This window comes from Sceloporus occidentalis, unplaced genomic scaffold (genome assembly GCF_023333645.1).
Source record: "Sceloporus occidentalis isolate IW3139 unplaced genomic scaffold, rSceOcc1.0.p SCAF_105, whole genome shotgun sequence".
Classification (NCBI taxonomy): domain Eukaryota; kingdom Metazoa; phylum Chordata; class Lepidosauria; order Squamata; family Phrynosomatidae; genus Sceloporus; species Sceloporus occidentalis.
Window position 1 is genome coordinate 1,344,374 of NW_028317085.1, and position 19,022 is coordinate 1,363,395.

The 19,022-nt window shown below is 38.7% G+C and overlaps 1 protein-coding gene across 1 annotated transcript; it reads left to right on the plus strand.

Moving 5' to 3' along the window:
* The first annotated feature begins 5,186 nt into the window (after window positions 1–5,186).
* On the plus strand, window positions 5,187–11,397 carry LOC149283375 (uS5 assembly chaperone PDCD2-like). Its single transcript, XM_089497610.1, has 6 exons — window positions 5,187–5,469; window positions 6,130–6,375; window positions 6,838–6,984; window positions 8,510–8,628; window positions 9,920–10,033; window positions 11,236–11,397. Exons 1-6 carry the CDS (start codon window positions 5,187–5,189, stop codon window positions 11,395–11,397), a joined length of 1,071 nt encoding a protein of 356 aa, XP_089353736.1.
* Window positions 11,398–19,022: the final 7,625 nt, after the last annotated feature.

Consider the following 19,022-nt stretch of genomic DNA (forward strand, 5'->3'; position numbering starts at 1 on the left):
AAAACCTGAAAACGGTGAATGAGAATTTAGAGGTGGCTAGAGTGAAGATTCAAAAAGAGTTAAGTTTGGGTAGATTTGAGGGTCCATTTTCAAAGCCACCATTTGCTAACTTCAGATTATCGCCGTTGGGTTTGGTACCTAAAAAAGAGGCAGGTGCATTCCGGTTGATACACCACTTGTCTTACCCTAAGGGTAGTTCGCTTAATGATGAAGTGAAGCAATTTGAGTTTCCAGTGCATTATGCTTCATTTGATGATGCTTTAAAGTGGGTGAAGTATTTGGGCAGGGGTGCACTTTTGGCGAAGGTGGACATAGAGGCAGCTTTTAGGCTCTTACCTATACACCCGGATTGTTTTTGTTCCTTAGGTTTTCAATTTGAAGGTAAATTTTATTTTGACAAATGTTTGCCCATGGGTTGTGCAATTTCCTGCTATTATTTTGAGGCTTTTTCAACATTTTTAGAATGGGCAGTAGTTCAGGTTGCTGGTTTGGTTACGGTTATTCATTATCTTGATGATTTTTTGTTTTTAGGTAAAGCGGGTAGTTCAGATTGTCTAAGGTTGCTTAATTCATTCTTGGTGATTTCAGAATATTTTGGTGTTCCTTTAGCAGCTGAAAAAACAGTTTATCCAACAACTAGATTGCAATTTCTGGGTATAGAGATTGATACTGAGAAGATGAGTTTTAGGTTACCGGATGAAAAGATTAAGAAATTAAAAAGTAAGATTCGTTTGGTTTTGTGTTTACGAAAGGTTACGGTTAATTGCTTTCAATCGTTGTTAGGTTTGCTGACTTTTGCTTCAAGGGTGATACCGATGGGTAGGGTATTTTCAAGGCTTATAGGTAAAGGTATTTCGGGTAAGAAGGAGCTTTATCACAGGGTGAGAGTGTCTAAGCAGATAAAGGAAGATTTACTGGTTTGGAGTCTGTTTTTAGATAAGTTCAATGGTGCTGCGGTGTGGCAGGAGGATTTTGTTACTAATGATCAATGGCAGTTTTTTACTGATGCGGCAGGAGCCACAGGTTTTGGAATCTATTGGCAGGGAAGGTGGGCGGTTGACAAATGGCCAGTGCAATGGATAAAAGCCGGCTGGACAAAAAATATGGTGTTACTAGAGTTATTCCCTGTTGTGGTGGCGCTTGAATGTTGGGGTAGCTTATGGGTAAATAGAAGGTTGTTGTTGAATTGTGATAACATGGGTGTTGTTTGGGATCTTAACACTTTAAGAGCAAAATCGTTGCCGGTTATTAACGTTTTAAGGCGTTTGGTTTATTTATGTTTAATACACAATATATGGTTAAAAGCTAAACATATAGCTGGTAAAAAGAATGTGTTGGCTGACGCACTTTCACGTTTTGATTTTAAGACCTTCAGGAGGTTGGCGCCGTATGCAGAGAAGGAGGGACTGATTGTTCCGAGAAATGTTTGGGAAATAACTTCTCCCAGATAAGTGCCTTACTTTCTAAGCCTTTGTCTAAAGGGACTTGGAGTGCCTACACGAAGGCGTGGAAGTTTTGGTGTGAATTTGTTAAAAGCAGGAATTTAGATGAGTTTGATGACAGACAGGATTTAGCCTTGGACTTTGTATTGATGATGATTAATAACGGTCATTCTAGAGCTTTTATTGATAGGTTTTTATTGGGCATTTCTTTTTTCTTTACGTTAGCTGGGAAACGCGCAGCTTTTAAGGAGTTTTTAATTAAACAGGTTTTAAAAGGGTATAATAAGGTGAATAAGGGTGTGGATACCAGGAAGCCAATTTCTTTTGAGATCTTGGGAAAATTAGTAAATGTTTTAAGTGAAGTTTGTTGGAATGATTTTGAAAGGCGTTTGTTCCGGACGGCTTTTATTATAGCGTTTTTTGGGGCATTCCGGATAAGTGAGTTAGTGGCAGCTAACAAGACTGGGGGTTCAGGTTTGAGGAAAGCAGATATTTTTTGTGGGGAGCATTTGCGTATATTTTTACGATCCTCTAAAACGGATCGGTCAGGAAAAGGTTGTTGGATAGAATTGTATAGGATTGAATCGCAATTGTGCCCAGTTTTGAATGCGGAATTGTTTAATGTTATCAGGCCAGCAGGAGATGGTAATTGGCTGGTGCATAGTTCAGGTTTACCACTGACGATTTTCCAATTTCGGAGCGTGCTTCAAAAATCTTTCTTAAAGCTTGGTTTGGGTAATTGTGACTATTCGTCACATTCATTTCGCATTGGGGCAGCAACAGAAGCCGCTATGTTGGGTCTGGACAAATCCATTATAAAGAAAATAGGCAGGTGGGATTCCAATAGGTTTTTGGGTTATATTAGACCTAATTTATTATAAGATATTGATAATGTTTTCTTTCAGGTGAACGTCCATGTATAGTTTGGATTGTTGGGCACTCCTTCATTTATTGGGCCAAGAACGGAGCAACACGAAGATGCTACGGTGAAAATCTGGGGTTTGATAGCAAACTTGTTAAGTTATTTTGGATTGGTATTAGAGGTTTAAATGTATGCCAGCTAGAATCTATTTTGTTAGATTATGTTAATATGTTGCCAATGCCAAATGTTATTATTATACACTGTGGGGGTAATGACTTGGGTAAAACAAAATCAATTGAGTTGCTGTTGCTGTTTAAGGAGTTAATTATGAACCTCAGACGTTATTTTAAGGATGCTATGTTGGTTTGGTCTGAAATTATTCCAAGATTAATTTGGACCTCCAGACCTGAATTTAAGGCACTGGAGAGAGTGAGAAGAAAATTGAATAGATCAATGGAGAAGTTTATGTTAATGGAAGGTTTAATTAGTTTTCGGCATGCTGATTTAGAAGGAGGTTGTGATGGTTTATTTCGGAAGGATGGTGTGCACTTGTCAGATATAGGTTGTGATATTTTTAATCTGAATGTGCAAAATATGGTGGAACAGGCCGTGTCTTTTATGGGGTAGGGCCGCAAATGGCAGTTATGCATTTGCGGCTGGTGGATGGACTGGTGAAATGGTGTCGGCCTTCTGGCTTTTAGGGGCGGATGGCTTTGTATTTATATTTATTGGGTTAATTTATTTGGAGGTGAGACTCTGGGTTTGGGCCAAGAGTTTCTTTAAAGTATGTAAGTGTTTGGTAAAGCTAAATAAAAGTACACGGCCTGTTTATTCCACATTGAGAGTGTTTGTCTTTATTTCAAACAAATATGAAGGTTACATCATTTGGTTACATTATCCCTTACAACTACATGTGTGTGTGTGTGAGCATGGATGTCTGTGTAAGTGTGTATGAGTATGAATGTGTACAGATAAATTTGTGAGCATGGATGCGTGTAAGCATGGATGTGTATGTGTAAGTGTGTGTGTGTGTGTGTAAAAAAAGAATAAATGTGTATGTATACATGTGTGTTGGCATGAGTATGTAAGTATGTGATATTTGTCTGGAGAGGGGAGAAGGGGGCTGTTGGGGGTGCCAAATATAGGATCCGTCCCAAATACTCTAGGTACACCCCTGCCTGGAGCTCTCCCTTTTTTAGGGAATTACCTTGTTAAGGGGTCACATAGCTCGACCCAGACAGGCTTCAGTTGATGACAGGTAGGACTTACCAATCAGACCACATTATTGGGTTCTGAAACATCTCTCACTTATATAAGTGTTTATGTTGCACACATCAGATGTTGGCTTTTGTGAATCGATTGCAGATAAAGTTACCATCTGATGACTCTTCTATGAAGATCATGTTGGTACAAACAACACTGCTCAGTGGACAACTTTCTTCGAGGTCCTTTGCGTTATCATATGAGTTTTGGTGTGCATTCTTAACCAGTCTCTAAACAGTTCTATCAGAATTCCATAGTTTCCCACAACTTAAATTTCCTAATGACATCTAAGACATTTAAAACATGTAAGGAAATTACAAGTTGGGATTAATTTACACTGCTAGTAAGAGTGAGTTATCTTTATTTTCTAATTCTCACCAACTGCATAGAGGAGTCCATGGCTGCTGAGTGTAGGTACAACAACATAAGAGGTTTGAAGACACTAGAGGTTGAAGTAGAATGCAGATGCCACATATTCAGTTTTACCTGCAGCTAAACAGTAACTTTTTTGGCTTACAAAATGAACAAAGGTGTCCAAGCATTCCTACACAACATATATATTTCATAACATAGGATTCTTCTTATATTCTGTTTATGTATGTTCCTGGCTTGGGGGGGGGGGATCACTATAGCATGCAGTCTTTGGCGGTTGTTTGGCATGGAGGTACACTGAAGACATATTAGAATCAGAAAGAATTCTAGATTGGTGGGTTTTGTGCCAGATGTATTTGACATGCCTGATACTTACCACTGCCTTCACTAGTGGTCACCTTTGGTTCACTAGGGATGGATTCCTCACTTTCGTAATGAGATACACAGGTGTGCCAGTGCCAGGAAGTGGGTAGCAGCAAGCAACAACTTTGAAACGTTATACAAAGATGAAGACTGAACCCAAAGTCGATCAAGAAGACAGGGCATGCAGAAATGGTATACAAGCGATGAGGGTAGCCAGAGATGAGGAAATAGAATGCTAGGAAAACAAGAACAAGTTTCAGTAGACATGGATAAGAACAACCTTTTATATATAATGCAATGTCGCAGGTACCAGGACATTAATAGTTTGTTGTAATTCGTCTCAGGTTCTGGGCCTGAGATACAAGTATGAATTCTAGTTATAAAAGCTCTGCATATAAGTAATATTACTGCATATAGTAATATCCAAGACATCTGGTCCAATTTGATTAATCCAAAGGGTCATTTTAAGTTATTTTGCTAGTATTCCGTGAATTGCGAATACGATTGCAACGTAGCTTTTTATTTTTAGGTATCCATATAGGTGTTTCAGTTACTTAGATTTTTCTCTGACAGGCAGAGTATGGTACATCTATATAATGAAGGAAAAACAGCTTGAACACACCTATCCTCTCTATACGGAATATGATGATAATGGGTAATTTAATAAACATAATGTCCAACAAGTCGGTGAGGAAACGTCTTTTCCCTCTACTTTTACTATTCCGAACCAAGCTAAAGAATTCATACTTCGTAACAGCGGTAGCTGAGCTGGATGAGGCGCACTTTGTGCAGCTCACACATTCGGCGACAAGAATTGGAGGACGACTGTGGCGCGCGCTCAGTGACGTGATCTCCGTGCGCCGCAGCGTTCACATGCTGTTGTGATGGCTGCCGCTCCTACAGCAGAACTTGGATTTTTAGAGGAGACCGAGGCGTGGCGTTTGGTCAGTTCCCAGTTTCCCAGCAAATGTGGAGGGCGTCCGGCCTGGCTTGGAGAAGCTGGCGTGCCAGGTCCAACTGAAATCCAGTGTGGGGTTTGCGGGAAGCCCCTAGTGTTTTTGCTGCAGGTTTACGCACCGTGCCCAGGCAGCTTTCACCGGACTATCTTCATCTTTTGCTGTCGGGACGCCAAATGTCACATAGCCGGAGAGAATCGCTGCTTTAAAGGTAGTCAGGCGCATCCTTCCTAGCCTCTCTTTCCATTAGGCAGTAAATGTACCGACCTCGAAATGATCACTGGGTTGATCAGTGGAGGTCTAACTTGTGAATGACAGCTATATACCTAGTGACAGGTGGCTTGCGACCTAGTATTACGGCTGACCCTAAGCTTGAAGAACCCTGGCTGCTATTACAAGGATATGTTTGATTTAAAAGTGAGGATAAATGTTAAGAAATTACATGTTCTTGTTTTTCATCATAAAGGTATCGGGCCCCTCACCCCACCAATAAGAACATTAATCATACAGAGCAAAAATGTAAAGGAATCCATGTTTTTAAACACAATTCATTTTATTCCCCACAAGCCTTCTATGGAGCTGCTTAAGGCCATTACTTTCACTGGTAATATGTTGGCCTGTTTAGTAAGTTTGTCATTCTCTCCTCCCTCATTTTTGTGTTACTGCTCCTTCTTAATGAAGAAAGAGGAAACTAAATCTTATTAGTTTTGATGCATGTTAGGTGGATTGAAAAAAAGAGATGCAAGTAGTTACGATTAATTTTATATACTTGTGGAGACATTTCCATTCTTGGAACCCATTTTGGTTATCGATGCTACGTAATTACAGAATCACGTATGTACGGTTGACGATAACAGCTGTGTCCTTTTAGTTTTCAGGAACCAGCTCCCTAGAAGAAACGACACGTATTCATATAACCCTCCTCCAGAAAATGCACCTCCCGATGGAGCGACTTGCCCAAGTTTCCAGTTGAAGTGTGGTACTCGCCTCTGCAGGGTTTGTGGCTGTTTGGGCCCCAAAAAATGCTCAAGATGTCACAATGTTAATTACTGCAGTAAAGAACACCAGCTGATGGACTGGAAAGTGCAGCATAAAAATGTCTGCAGTGAGCATTGTGGTAAGTAGACTGCAGAGACTTCTCCAGCAAACCTACAAACTATGATGCAATGCAGCCTCTGGAAACATTCACTTTCTTCTGCCAACATCACGTTACACTTTGTAACTGATAAATAAGAATTACATACAGAGTTAACCAATTTGCAAGCAAATGTTAGATATGTTTAACATATATGCTGCTAACAGGGCAGAACTAAATATGCAGTCAAGTAAGAAATCTTATCTGTATCTTTATCTTTTATCCATAAATGTTCTAGGGATTTCACAGTATTTGTTTTTGTAAAACTTTTAACAGTCTACCGTATGTTGGAAAACACAAGTGAGGTTTGATTGTCTAGTGTGCAATCCACTGCATTTCTTGCTGCTGTCCTGAAGAGGGTTTTTAACCTAAAGGACATTTTTATACAAGCATACGTTATATTTGATGTAAATGAGTGACTTTTTTTATTTTTGTGTAACCTAGATCCATCTAGTATCGTGCTTGCCGATCACAAGATTTTGTTCCCGGAATATGAAATAATTATTGAACCAGAGGAGCTAGAGTCTGACAGTGCGAGTCTGGAAGAAGATAATGAGGCAGGAGGCGAGAAGGATATTTCTGTATTAGAAGGTAATTATATAGTTACTAGGTTAATTTATCTAGGGAAAAAAACAGTCCACAAAAGTAGTTTTTCAATAAAAGTTTATTTTAATGTAGAACAGTGGTATTGAACTTGAGATCTCAAAGATACCAGATATTCAAAGACTTTAGGACCTTTCTAATACATACACTTACTCTGGCAAAATTGCAGCCCGCTAGTTTAAAATGTAGAATATATTTTCACCTTTGCATTTACACAATATATAAACTGCATACCTAATTTGTTTCAAAGTTGTAAAATGTTCATCTCAGCTCTTAGCAGCTAGAACTGTCAGAAATGGTCATCACGCCCATAAAACATGTTTAGTTATATAAAAAGCACAGTACATTCGGTTTATGCACTTTGATGTATTAAAAAGGGAAACCTTTCTTACCTGGGAGGTATCTAGACCTCTATAAGCTTACGAGCTGGACCCTCTTTACCTAATGTATTGGCTTGCCTTAGTATGTCGGTTCTAGTTTTGCGTAAATTGTTGGCGCTATATATTATTTAGGAGTAAGACAAACCAATATATAATTTTCTGGCTCTCTAAAAAAACAAACAAACATCCAGTTATACTTTAGGGAATAAAAAAAGAACATGTTTGCTTTGGTCAGATCTGGTCATTTTAGTCATATTTTTGAGCTCCTCATATAAAGAGACCCACCCACATGCACTTAAGTGTGTTTCTCCTTTCTAACCGGGATATGAAAGGTGCATTAATATAGGTCAGAGATGTAATTTGAAGAAAAATTTGGTTGTTCTGGGCAGCCAGCACTAAGCTGATGCAACCAATAACAACAATTTGCATGTTAGTGATCAGTAAAACTTAGCTTTTTATTCATCATTTAAAATGCAAGGACATGGTAGCACATATCTTGTTCTGGGTAAGGCATACCTCAAACGGCACCTAATGCTTTTTTTTTTTTTAACCTACATGGACTTAACTATACGTGTATACTTTAAATTTACCTAAAGCAGAGGATTTGCACGCTTTGTTTTGAACTTGCATATAAATGTGGCACCAATACCAGCTCAGGTGCTACAAGGCATCAAACACACAAAATAAAATGGTACACACAGATGGTCAGAAGATAGCAGTCAATAAAATCAGCGAAGATGATAAAAAGCTCCAGCACCCTACACGTTTCATTGTGGTTCTTCACAACTTCCTCGGGTGAATAAAAAAGTCATGAAATTCAGTCCAACAAACTCGGCTATAAATACCCTCCCCTTTCTCCTGTTATCCAATCCTCTTCCAGGACCAGTTCACCTGATTCATTAACCACCAACTGAAACTTATATCATGATTATGCCTTCAAGATTCCATCACACTACTTAACATGTTGATAGGGTGGACATTTTGGTATAAAAAAAAAAAAAAAAATGATGTATTACCGGTATATACAATTTATATAATCTGCTGGCACTATATAATTCAAGTCGTGACCTCAAACTGCTTAGACTATGTAAAACAAAAAAATATATATATTTTTTTTCCTTTTTTATTCCCAGAAACTTTTAATGGAGCAACGTTGAATGAGAAAGAACTGGAAGCCATGGCCCGGCACGAGAGCAAAGAAGATGCTGTGTTTAATAATTTCAAAAAGCGCATTGCTGCGGAACCAGAGCAGGTTATAAAACAAACCTTTATTTTGCCCAGATATCATTTCTTAAAAATATTGCAGAACTGTTTGTCTACATTCTAGATCACCACTGATGGAACAAAAAAAAAGCTTTTCCTCTTACACACCTAAGCAGAGAGAATATGCTGCAGGACTACATCTCCCATAATGCTCCTTTGGCTGAGGAGTATGGGAGATGTAGTCCTGCAGCAGCTGGAGGGCCGCAGTTTGAGAACCCCTGTTTTAGAGTCTGGTGCAACGTCTAGACTGACGATGTGTTAATTTACCTCTTCTGACTTCTTGTCTAACGCTTAGGGTGTTCTGAAATGTCATTCTGGATGGGATCTTTCTATATTGAACCTCTCCAAAACTGATCTTCTGGCTCTCCCCATGTCTCCACTCTCCACCCTCCACCCATCCTGATCGCCTTCAATAATAAGAATTCCTCAGTCTACCCAAACAACTGTATTCCTGCCTTAATTTCACACTTTACTCCACTTTTCTTTTACCCCTCATTTCCATTCACTCATATAAAAATACTAATGTTATATGCTGTCTGTATTACAACGCCCTATTAATTGGCCTCTCCTGCCTTTTACCACTCCAGTCCATCCTTGACACCAATTCAGACTAATTTTCTTATCCCATCATTGTTCATGTGCTTCCCATTTATTCCCTCCATTGGCTCACCATACCATTCAGAATTAAATCTAAACTCCTTACTCACAAATACTATTATAACCATGCTGTTTCCATGACTCGCATCTCTTCTTCCCACTTGCATATTCAGTATTTTACCCATGCTGTATATATACTGTGCAATTTTCCACAACTTTTCCCCACTCACAGAAAACCCACCTATTCAAAGAAGCATACAACCGGTATCCCGATAGAAAATCGTCCCCATCTTTGATCTCCACGCCCTGACTTTTCCACTACAGTCAAACCATCCTCTACCAAGCAGTCCATCGCTTTCCGTTTTACTTACAAGCTATGGAATCTTCTGGTGCTCTGTAAATTAATGTAATGTACAGCAACCACTAAAGAATGTGGTATCTGTCGGAGACTAATCAGCAGCCTCAGAAATTTAATAAATATTAAAAACAAAAAAAACACAAGGCTGCTTGCAAGAGTGAATAACTAAATGTGTTTCTGCGCACTTGCACATTACTCATGCGAAAAAAGGCTAAACAAAATGACTGCTGCTGCAAGTTTCCAACGTTTTGTTCCACGTGACAATTTGATATGAGTTGTGTTGACTGCCAAATGTTAATATAGCTAATATAAAATTACATTTCAGATTCTACGGTACTGCAAAGGAGGGGATCCACTGTGGATTTCAGCCCAGAATGTCCCAAAACAGAACGATATTCCAAATTGTTTGTGTGGAGCCAAAAGGATATTTGAATTTCAGGTAACTACATACAATTTCCAGTGCTTCCTGTACAATTGTTGTTCTTGCTGTCATTTTTTTTTTTTGTGCAAAGCAATTATGCCCAAGGTTCACAAGGTGAATGTAAAAAGTGGGAATCGATTCTCATGGATGTTTATTATCTCATTATCATAAGGTATCATAATTTATATTGTTGGTGCAATAAGGTATTTTTTCTCTTTTCATAAACCAAGGTATTAAGGCTTAACATTTCACTAATTTTTACTTGTTTCAATGATTTTTTATTAACTTAGGCTATACACTCTGTATTGTTTTATACTGTAATTTTCTGCTTATTTTTCCATGTTGTGAAATCTTTAGTTCCTTGCAGATGGTGTTCAGGATAGCTTTAAGCCCTTCTCATGCATGTTTAATTTCCCTTTCTGTATTAACCTCCACTACTCCTGTGGAGCGTTTCTCTCGCACTACATGACCAAAAGTATATGGAAACCAATCCTAATTTTTGAGTTCAGCCACACTCATTGCTAACATGTGTACAAAATCAAGCACATAGTAATGCCGTCTCCATAGACAAACATCGATAGTAGAATGGGTTGTGTAGTGAAGATCTCAGTGACTTTAAACGTGGCACCTTTAGTGAAATGTGGGTCAAAAGGCATATCATGGGGCACAGTGGCATTTAGAGGGTTAAAAGGCATATCATGGGGCACAGTGGCATATAGGGATGGGGTATAAGGCATTTCTGGGGCAGAGTGCCAAGCCAGGGGGCAGATGTGCATAACTGGGGGGGGGGGGCAGGTTGAAAAAGAAAAAAAAAGGAAATAAAAACAAAATATTCTTCTCAATCATAGCTTTTATTAAAAAAAAAAAAAATTATTCACATAGTTTAGATGAATTAACATTTACTGGTAAAACTTTTTTCCTATAGGGTCGTCTCATATTCAGGCTTTTTCTTTTTTTCCTAAACTAATATTCAGATTTTGGGGGGGTCGTCTTATAATTCAGCAAATACGGTAATGGCTCAGCCAAGGAGCAGTAGACCAATCGAACTTACAGAGCGGGGAGGCTGAGACGCAGAGCACATAAACCCTATGAGCGCTTTAATAAATGTGTTGTGATGGTCAGGTGGCCACATACTTTTGGTCATAAAGTGTATTACCATTTTAATGAAGTATATACTTTGACCTGTACCAAATAAGTGTTTTTTGTTATTATTTTGGTAGGTAATGCCACAGCTACTGAACCATCTTCTAGTGGACAGCCTTACGGAAAGTATTGACTGGGGTACTTTGGCAATATTTACATGTTCCGATAACTGCAATGCAGAGACTCAATACTTAATTGAGTTTTTATGGAAACAGGATGTGGTTGATAGTGCTGCATGACGAAAATCGGTCTATCCCAGAACAAAATATATCAAATAACTTTTTTATGAAAGTACAGTTAAATAAAACTAATAACATTTGATCTGCAAATATCTTAAATGGTACATTTTATTTCATAGACTGTATGACACTAAATTAAAAGGGAGTGTCGCATGGAAAAAAGCGTTTTTCTCCTTGAACATAAAATACAGTGCTGTACATAGTAATCTAGGTTAAAATTGGCAATAATGTGTTTTGTGTTCCAATAAACTTCCTTGGTCTGCAGACCTGGAGGCTCTAATTTTTGTGAGTTGATATTTTCAGGTACTTTCTCTGCACAATATCCACAGTTTTTTTATATATATATATATATATATTTTTTTTTAGGCAGTGGCATGAATTCTATACATACTAGTCTTTCCTTATGATCCATTTCAGTGAATATACATTATATGAATTCCCAGTTAAAACATAACCTTAATTGATTTATTGTGTATATTTAATAACAAACACCAACTGATATAGGCACACAAATGCTCATATCTGGTCCCTAATTGTAAAGCCTCTACAGAACTTGGTGGATCTCAAGCTGGGTTTTTGTTGAGGGAGCAACATATTTCTGAAGAATAATAAATGAGACCAATATAGTTATCCTATAACTTCTACAGCACTGCCCAAACCTATAAATACCGCTTAACTATGTTATAAAACCGAGGAACGTTTCATCATGATTATGATCACTGCTTCATCAGGAGATGTAAATGGAGCGCAGTCAGTAAACAGGTAAATCTTAATGCTCTTGCTGCAAACTCATTGAGGTAGACGGCAACAACCTCCAAAACAGGGTTTTTAGCAATCCATGATCTGCAAACCTCATTTGTTGTAGAGGAAAATAATTGCCACAACAGCTAGTAAGGGTAAGGAAAGGCATAAGAATGTAGAAGATGACTCAATGGGAAGTACAAAGAGTCCATCTTCCAAGCTCCCTTTGACCACATTCTGGAGACGTAAAATGGAAGCTTGGTCAAAGTTACTGGAGGGGGGGGGGGGGTGCACTATATTTTAAAGAAGTAATTTATCTGATAATGCTAATTTAAAAACTATAAGAATTACCCTATATAATCTTCTTTGATCTTTGCATTAAATGTTCAAATATATATACAGGATTACATTTATGAAGACATTTTCTTTGGTAAAATGAACACTATGATAGTGTGCTTAATATTTATTTTTGTGTTTTATCATATGGTTACAAATAGCTGATTTTTTTTTTTCCCCCCAACAAGTTGGGTTCTGTATAAGCACGGAAAAAAGAGAATGGTATCGCATATGAGAGAATACCATGACTGAACTCAATACACAATCAGCCATCGCTTGTTTACATAATGTAACATTAGTACCTTAAATGAAACATTAAATAATAAATGTTCCATTTAAGGTACTTATAATATTTTCTTGTTCTCCCGATTACCTTTGGGAAATTTTTGCAAAGCTTTATTTTATCTCTAAATAAAGACTAATTGTAAGAGGCTTCTTGGACTAATTTATTTTAGACGATTGCTTATGAGTCTCTGAAACATAACTTATGTGGACAAGTGTGGAAAAATCTGTGTGATCTGTGTGGCTGAGAGTGGTGTGTGGTAGAGCATGACTTATGTGGCTGAGTGCCATACTAGTAAACTGGTTAACTATATTTTCTCTTTGTGCTTAGTACGTGTCATGTTCAAGGTCTTGTAGGTGCCCAAGTAAGCAAGATTTAAAGTAAACAACATTGAGAGGCATGTTCAAGGTCATGCTGAGTGACAATGCCAACCTTTACCCAAAACAAGATGTGAGAAAGTGAGGGGGGGGGGGACACTCTGCCTATTGAGAAACTGTATCCCATAGGGATGTTACAAATTATTAACTTTATTGGCAAGCATTATACTTATTTTCATGTACTCTGCTTTGTAGATTTATTTTTGGATTCAATTTATTTAAATGTCACAGTTCAGCACCGTCCTCTAGGGCACTAAGGCTCCTGGACACCAACTTGTGGCAAACAGTGCTTTATTTTCAACTGCTCAACCAAAATGCCCTAAAACAAAATCATAAAAGGAACAAACTTAGCTCCCAGTTGGAGCCCGCTGCAGCTATACTATGCTGGAGCAGACTGACCAGCCTAAACACCCACTAACTAGATCTCCCAGCCAGACCCAGCTAAGCCAGGCTCTGGACAACCTCCCCCAGACTACACACAAAAGGTCCAGGCAGGTATTGCCTCACTTGGCTCAGGGATAGTCTTCTTCAGGGTCTCTCCTTTGCCCTTGGAGCACAGGGGAACTTCCTTTTCCCCCAACAGTCACCCTGATCACAGGCTCCATGGGGTTTTAATGCCCAGCACCTGTGCCTGATGCAGGCCCCATAGGAATCCTGGACAAGATCCGGCAGACCTCTAGCCTCTTTGTAATAGCCAGCATGGATTTTCCACTGGAATGGTAATGGAGCATTGGCCCACACTGCTCTATGATTGCTCCACCCCATGGACCCATATGCGTGACTTGCATAGCGCCCAAATGACAAACAAAACATCTCCCTGGGGTTTACAATAAACATATGTCTGATGCACAATTCTCATCCCCTCAATTATTCATTATGAATAAAGGGACCTTACCATTTATATAAAATTATTTCTCACGATACCTGTATGATCAAAGAAGCTTTGCTCAATCCTAAAAATAAGATGTAAATATGGAGATAAAGATATGAACCATATTATAAATTCACACCCCAGATGGGACTCTTTTGAATTGAATAAATTTACACTGAATAAAATTTTATACCAAGGTCTATTTCTCTTATTTATACACTGATCAGCCATAACATTATGACCACCTGCTAAATATTGTGTAGTTCTCCTTTTTGCCACCAAAAAAGCCCTGACCCGTCGAGGCATGGACTCCCCTAGACAGCTGAAGGTGAGCTGTGGTATCTGGCACCAAGATGTTGGCAGTAGATCCTTTAAGTTATATAAGTTGCGAGGTGGGGCCTCCATGGATGCATTCTGGTGCCATGTGTTCTTCAGGTAAGCGATGCACACGCACCCGGCCATCCATGTGATATAAAAGAAAACGTGATTTATCAGACCAGGCCACCTTCATCCATTGCTCCGTGGTCCAGTTCTCATGCGCACATGCCCAATGTAGGTGCTTTCGGCAGAGGGCAGCATGGACACCCTGACTGGTCTGCAGCTACACGGCCCTATACACAACAAACTGCGATGCACTGTGTGTTCTGACACCTTTCTATCAGAACCAGCATAAACTTTTCAGCAATTTGAGCTACAGTAGCATGTTTGTTGGATATGACCACGTGGTCCAGCCTTCGTCCCCTACATGCCTTGACTGTCCATGACCCTGTTGCCGGTTCACCGCTTTTCCTTCTTTGGACCACTTTTGATACTGACCACTGCAGACTCAGATCCTTACACTTACCCATTTTTCCAACTTTGAGGACGTGGTTATAATGTTATGGCTGATCGGTGTAAGAGAAGGTACATCTTTATCATCACTTATGATTTGAATAGACCTGCAGTTTTTGCAGCACTATTTAAAGCATAAAGTGTTAGACATCTAAGAGATGATGACTGCATTTTGTGTGTAGTACTGGCGTAACTACAGGGGTTGCAGCGGTCTCCTTGTACTGGTTCAAAATTGTTTAGAAAGGGCCCTTCCGACCTGGATCAGTGCGATGTGTGTGAGCATAGATGTATAATTGTGTAAGTGAGGTGTGAGATGGAGTGGGTTAGTGAGTATGAGTGTGTGTGTGTAATTTGTGTGTGTTTACATATGTTGTATGTTGGAAGGGTGCAAGGGGCAAAGAATTCACAGACCAGTTGGGTGGGGGCAATGATGGCACAGAATAGCTGTTGGAACTAAAACTATGATTAGTAGCTGTGATTAGTAAAATATAACAAAAAAGGAAAAAATAGTAAAAAAAACAATAATCAAAAATTGGTGACATTTAAAAATAATTATGCAATTATGTTCCACCATCAGGGGAACTATCCAGCTCCAACAAAAAATTAAAAAGTCCAAAAATATAAAAAAATAAAAAGTTTATTTTTAGAAGCAAATGCTAAAATTAGCGCTGAATCTTCCCAAAAATCCTAGCATAGAAAGAGTTAAAATAACCCAATTTTTCAAAGAAATATGGTTTGATGGGGTAAATTGAATTGGCCAAATAGGACATGGAGGGGGGCAGGATGACCAAATTGAAAAATGTTCCTCCCAAATGTGGCCTTTTAGCTCCCCAAACAGCCCAACAAACCCACGCATGGCTGGTATCACTATACTCAAGGGAGCTATAAATTCATATCTGAAGTAAAATGCGTTTAAAAAAAACCAAAACACAAAAATACTGCCACAAAATTTGATTAAGGCTAGTGGTAGAATTGGTGGAATTTACCCTAATTGGACATGGGGACAAGATTACCAGATTAGGAAAAAAAATGGTTTTGAAGTAGCAAAAGCTACTTTGTACTTATTGCCCTATAATTTGCAAAAAAAATAAATAAACAAAAAAACAGAAAAGCATTCAGTATTTCTAAACTCCCAAGAGATGTTATCAAAGGGATCAATATTACAGGTGAGATCAGTTATTGTTTGAGAAGTCAAATCAGTACAAACCAAATCAGTACAAATAGAACTATTTTCTAAAGAGGAGAAATGTGAGCAGAAATCTACAGCTTCAAGACAGACTCATGCTACTACGAGGGAAGTGCTAATGGTTTCCAATACTGAGAGATTGTCTTTTATTATATTTTTTTAGGTCATTTAAAAAATCTGCTAGCATATTGTGCATGCCCTTCCACCTTTTTTAAGTTTAAAATGTTCCACCTGTTCAACTGTTTTGTCCCTCCATCATTCTTGGCATAAAGATTGTATCTTAATGAAAAGTAATTCCACATAGCCCTCCTAAACTATCTTTTGGGTAATGCATTTAGCTCTATCTAGGAGGTTTGGTGTACAGTACTAGTTTGATTTGAGGAAATTTAGCTTTTGGTCGTCTCTTCCTAAATTCACTATTAAGCCACCTCCATCATCTGTTGGTTTCATTCCACCAGCTCCTTATAATCTAGCACATTCAACAAGCAGTAGCAGTTTAGATGCAGCAATCCTGGTGACAGATTGCCATGTCCCCTAATTATAGAATCTACTGCTATCACAATCCTCCTACGTCTCTCTACGCATTGGATCAAGTGTGCTATATATAGAATATATTCTTAGTTAACACTGGCTCCATGTTGCTAAAGGCTACTTTAGTTCATAACTAGCAAAGTCAAGAGTCAAGCAAACAAACTGTTGAATTACATATTGGAAGAGAAGTGTACAGAGGTGGGTATTTAATGGTAAAGTAATTTTAAGAAATCTTCTTTTTCTAATGGCCATTTACTAAATGGAGGTGCTTGTGGGAAGCTCCTCAAACACAGACATCAAGTATAAAAAGGGGCTAGGAACATTTTCCACAAGGTTTGTCGAAAACATTGGCTTGAAATATAATACATACCAGACGTTGACCTTCCTAAATGTTGTAAATAGATGTAAAGTTGTCATGTCAAATCTGGTAAAAATCTGGTTTAAAGGCCATCAATATTTTTAGAAGATTATGCTTGCTGACAATCTCAATTAATCAGCAAGTTTTAGTATTAGTTTTAGTATGTTTTAGAACCAACAGATTCCTCTGATTTTTTAAAGTAAGCACAGCGTGAAAGAATATCTGTACTCCAAACTGAATATTATTTTTCAATTCATACTTTGATAAAGAACAAATATTCACTAAAATCCTCTGATCTATGTGAAAATCCAGAACTACTTGTGGGATCAAATATAAAAAATAATGGTAACAAGAACCCGACTGTTAGAAATAGCAGATACTGCTTATGGATCACAAGACCTGGCTCTAGGTGTATTAAACATAAAACCTGGCTATGTCTGCAACACCTGTACGTAATCCTAAAGTAATAGCGTATTTGCCCGAACGTAGGCCGCACTTTTAAATACTTAAAGTGGGGGTATGGCCTACAATCGAGGTTTAGCGCAGGGATGCGCAATTCATATCGCCCGATGCCCGGGATATGCAGTTCCGGGCGCCAGGAGGGTTTTTTTTTCTTTTTTCATTTAGCCCTGCTGCGGGCTATAACCATACAAGCCCCAGCGGAAGTGCTGGCAGCGGAGGTTGTCGTGCAGACGTTCGTCAGCACCCAGAGAGGAGGATTTCCGCAGCGCTGCTGGGAACCTGTATCCTCTCTCCACTGCTGTTGACACTTCCGCCAGGGCTTCTATGACGGAGAAGCACCGGCGGAAGTGGTGAGCAGTGGCAGAGGTTGTCTACGCGCATCGCACAGACGTCCACCAGCTGGCTCCGCTAGACACCATGGAGTCTGTGGATCCATTGGTAAGTCTGGGGGGCAGAGTGGCATATCTATAAGTAAGGTGCATTAGGAATTAAGGGGGACCTTAAAATGGCTATTGGTTTTCCAAATTTTTGTTTGTATATAACCTATGCCGACTAACTGCATAATAGATACCAAAAATGTTAAAATACATGTATCCCTGTTTATTAGGTAAAATACTGTTTTACCATTCTACTGTGTATTTTTTTGTTTAAAAATAAATTTTTCTTTAAAATAGCACCAAACTTTAAGGGTGCGGCCTATAATCGAGCCAATAAATACGGTACATTAAAAGAATCTAGATAGCAAAATCTACCAAACTTTCTCCACAGAGTTACAGAATAATGAAACATTTTCCATAATAGGTTGGTGTAATGGGAAAGGGCAATTGGTCTGCTAAAGGTGGGTTATTTTTTACTTTTTAATAGCGTAAACTTTCTACACCTTATATCAGAGATGTGGTTAATAGACCTTTACAAGCTACACTATATAGACAAAGGTTTCGAGGCACCTGGCCAGTAAACCAACAGGGACTTTGATGACATTGCAATCTAAATACATAGACAATTATATGTAGTTTTTCCATGTCAAACTCATCCAACCATGTCTTTATGAACCTTGATTTGTGCAGTGGGGCAGTCATTCTGAAATAGAAAAGGCCTTCCCAAAACTGTTCCCACAAAGTTGGGAGCATAGCATTGTCAAAAATGTCCGCTTCATCATACCAAGGCATTTTAGACAATGCTACGCTTGCTTGACTGGCCCATGCAGAGCCCTGACCTCAACCCCATCGAACATCTTTGGTATAAACTGGAACACATATTGTGAGCCAGGCCTGCTTGTCCAACATCAGTGCCTGACCTAACAAATTCTAGTTTATAAAATACAGGACTTACAAAAAGTCAGATCTGCAACATCTATAAAATCCTGGGGGCGTTTTGTCAGTACAAGAATACAGTTGTGCTCAAACGCTTGCATACCCTGGCAGAAATTGTGAAATGTTCGCATTGATTTTGAAAATATGACTAGTGATCATATGAAGCTATTTATTATCACATAGTTGTTTGGCTCTTTTTAAATCATATCACCCAAATGGCCCTGTATAACTAAGTAATGGAACTTAATAAAGATGGAAAAGGATCTAAAAAGTTATCCAAAGCCTTGAAAATGCTAGTCAGTACTGTTCAATCACTTATTAAGAAGTGGAACATTT

Coding starts and splice junctions, on each gene's coding strand:
- LOC149283375 (XM_089497610.1), top strand. CDS start 5,187: ATGGCTGCCGCTCCTACAGCAGAACTTGGATTTTTAGAGGAGACCGAG. Junction 5,470..6,129: donor AGAGAATCGCTGCTTTAAAG/GTAGTCAGGCGC, acceptor GTGTCCTTTTAG/TTTTCAGGAACCAGCTCCCT. Junction 8,629..9,919: donor TTGCTGCGGAACCAGAGCAG/GTTATAAAACAA, acceptor ATTACATTTCAG/ATTCTACGGTACTGCAAAGG.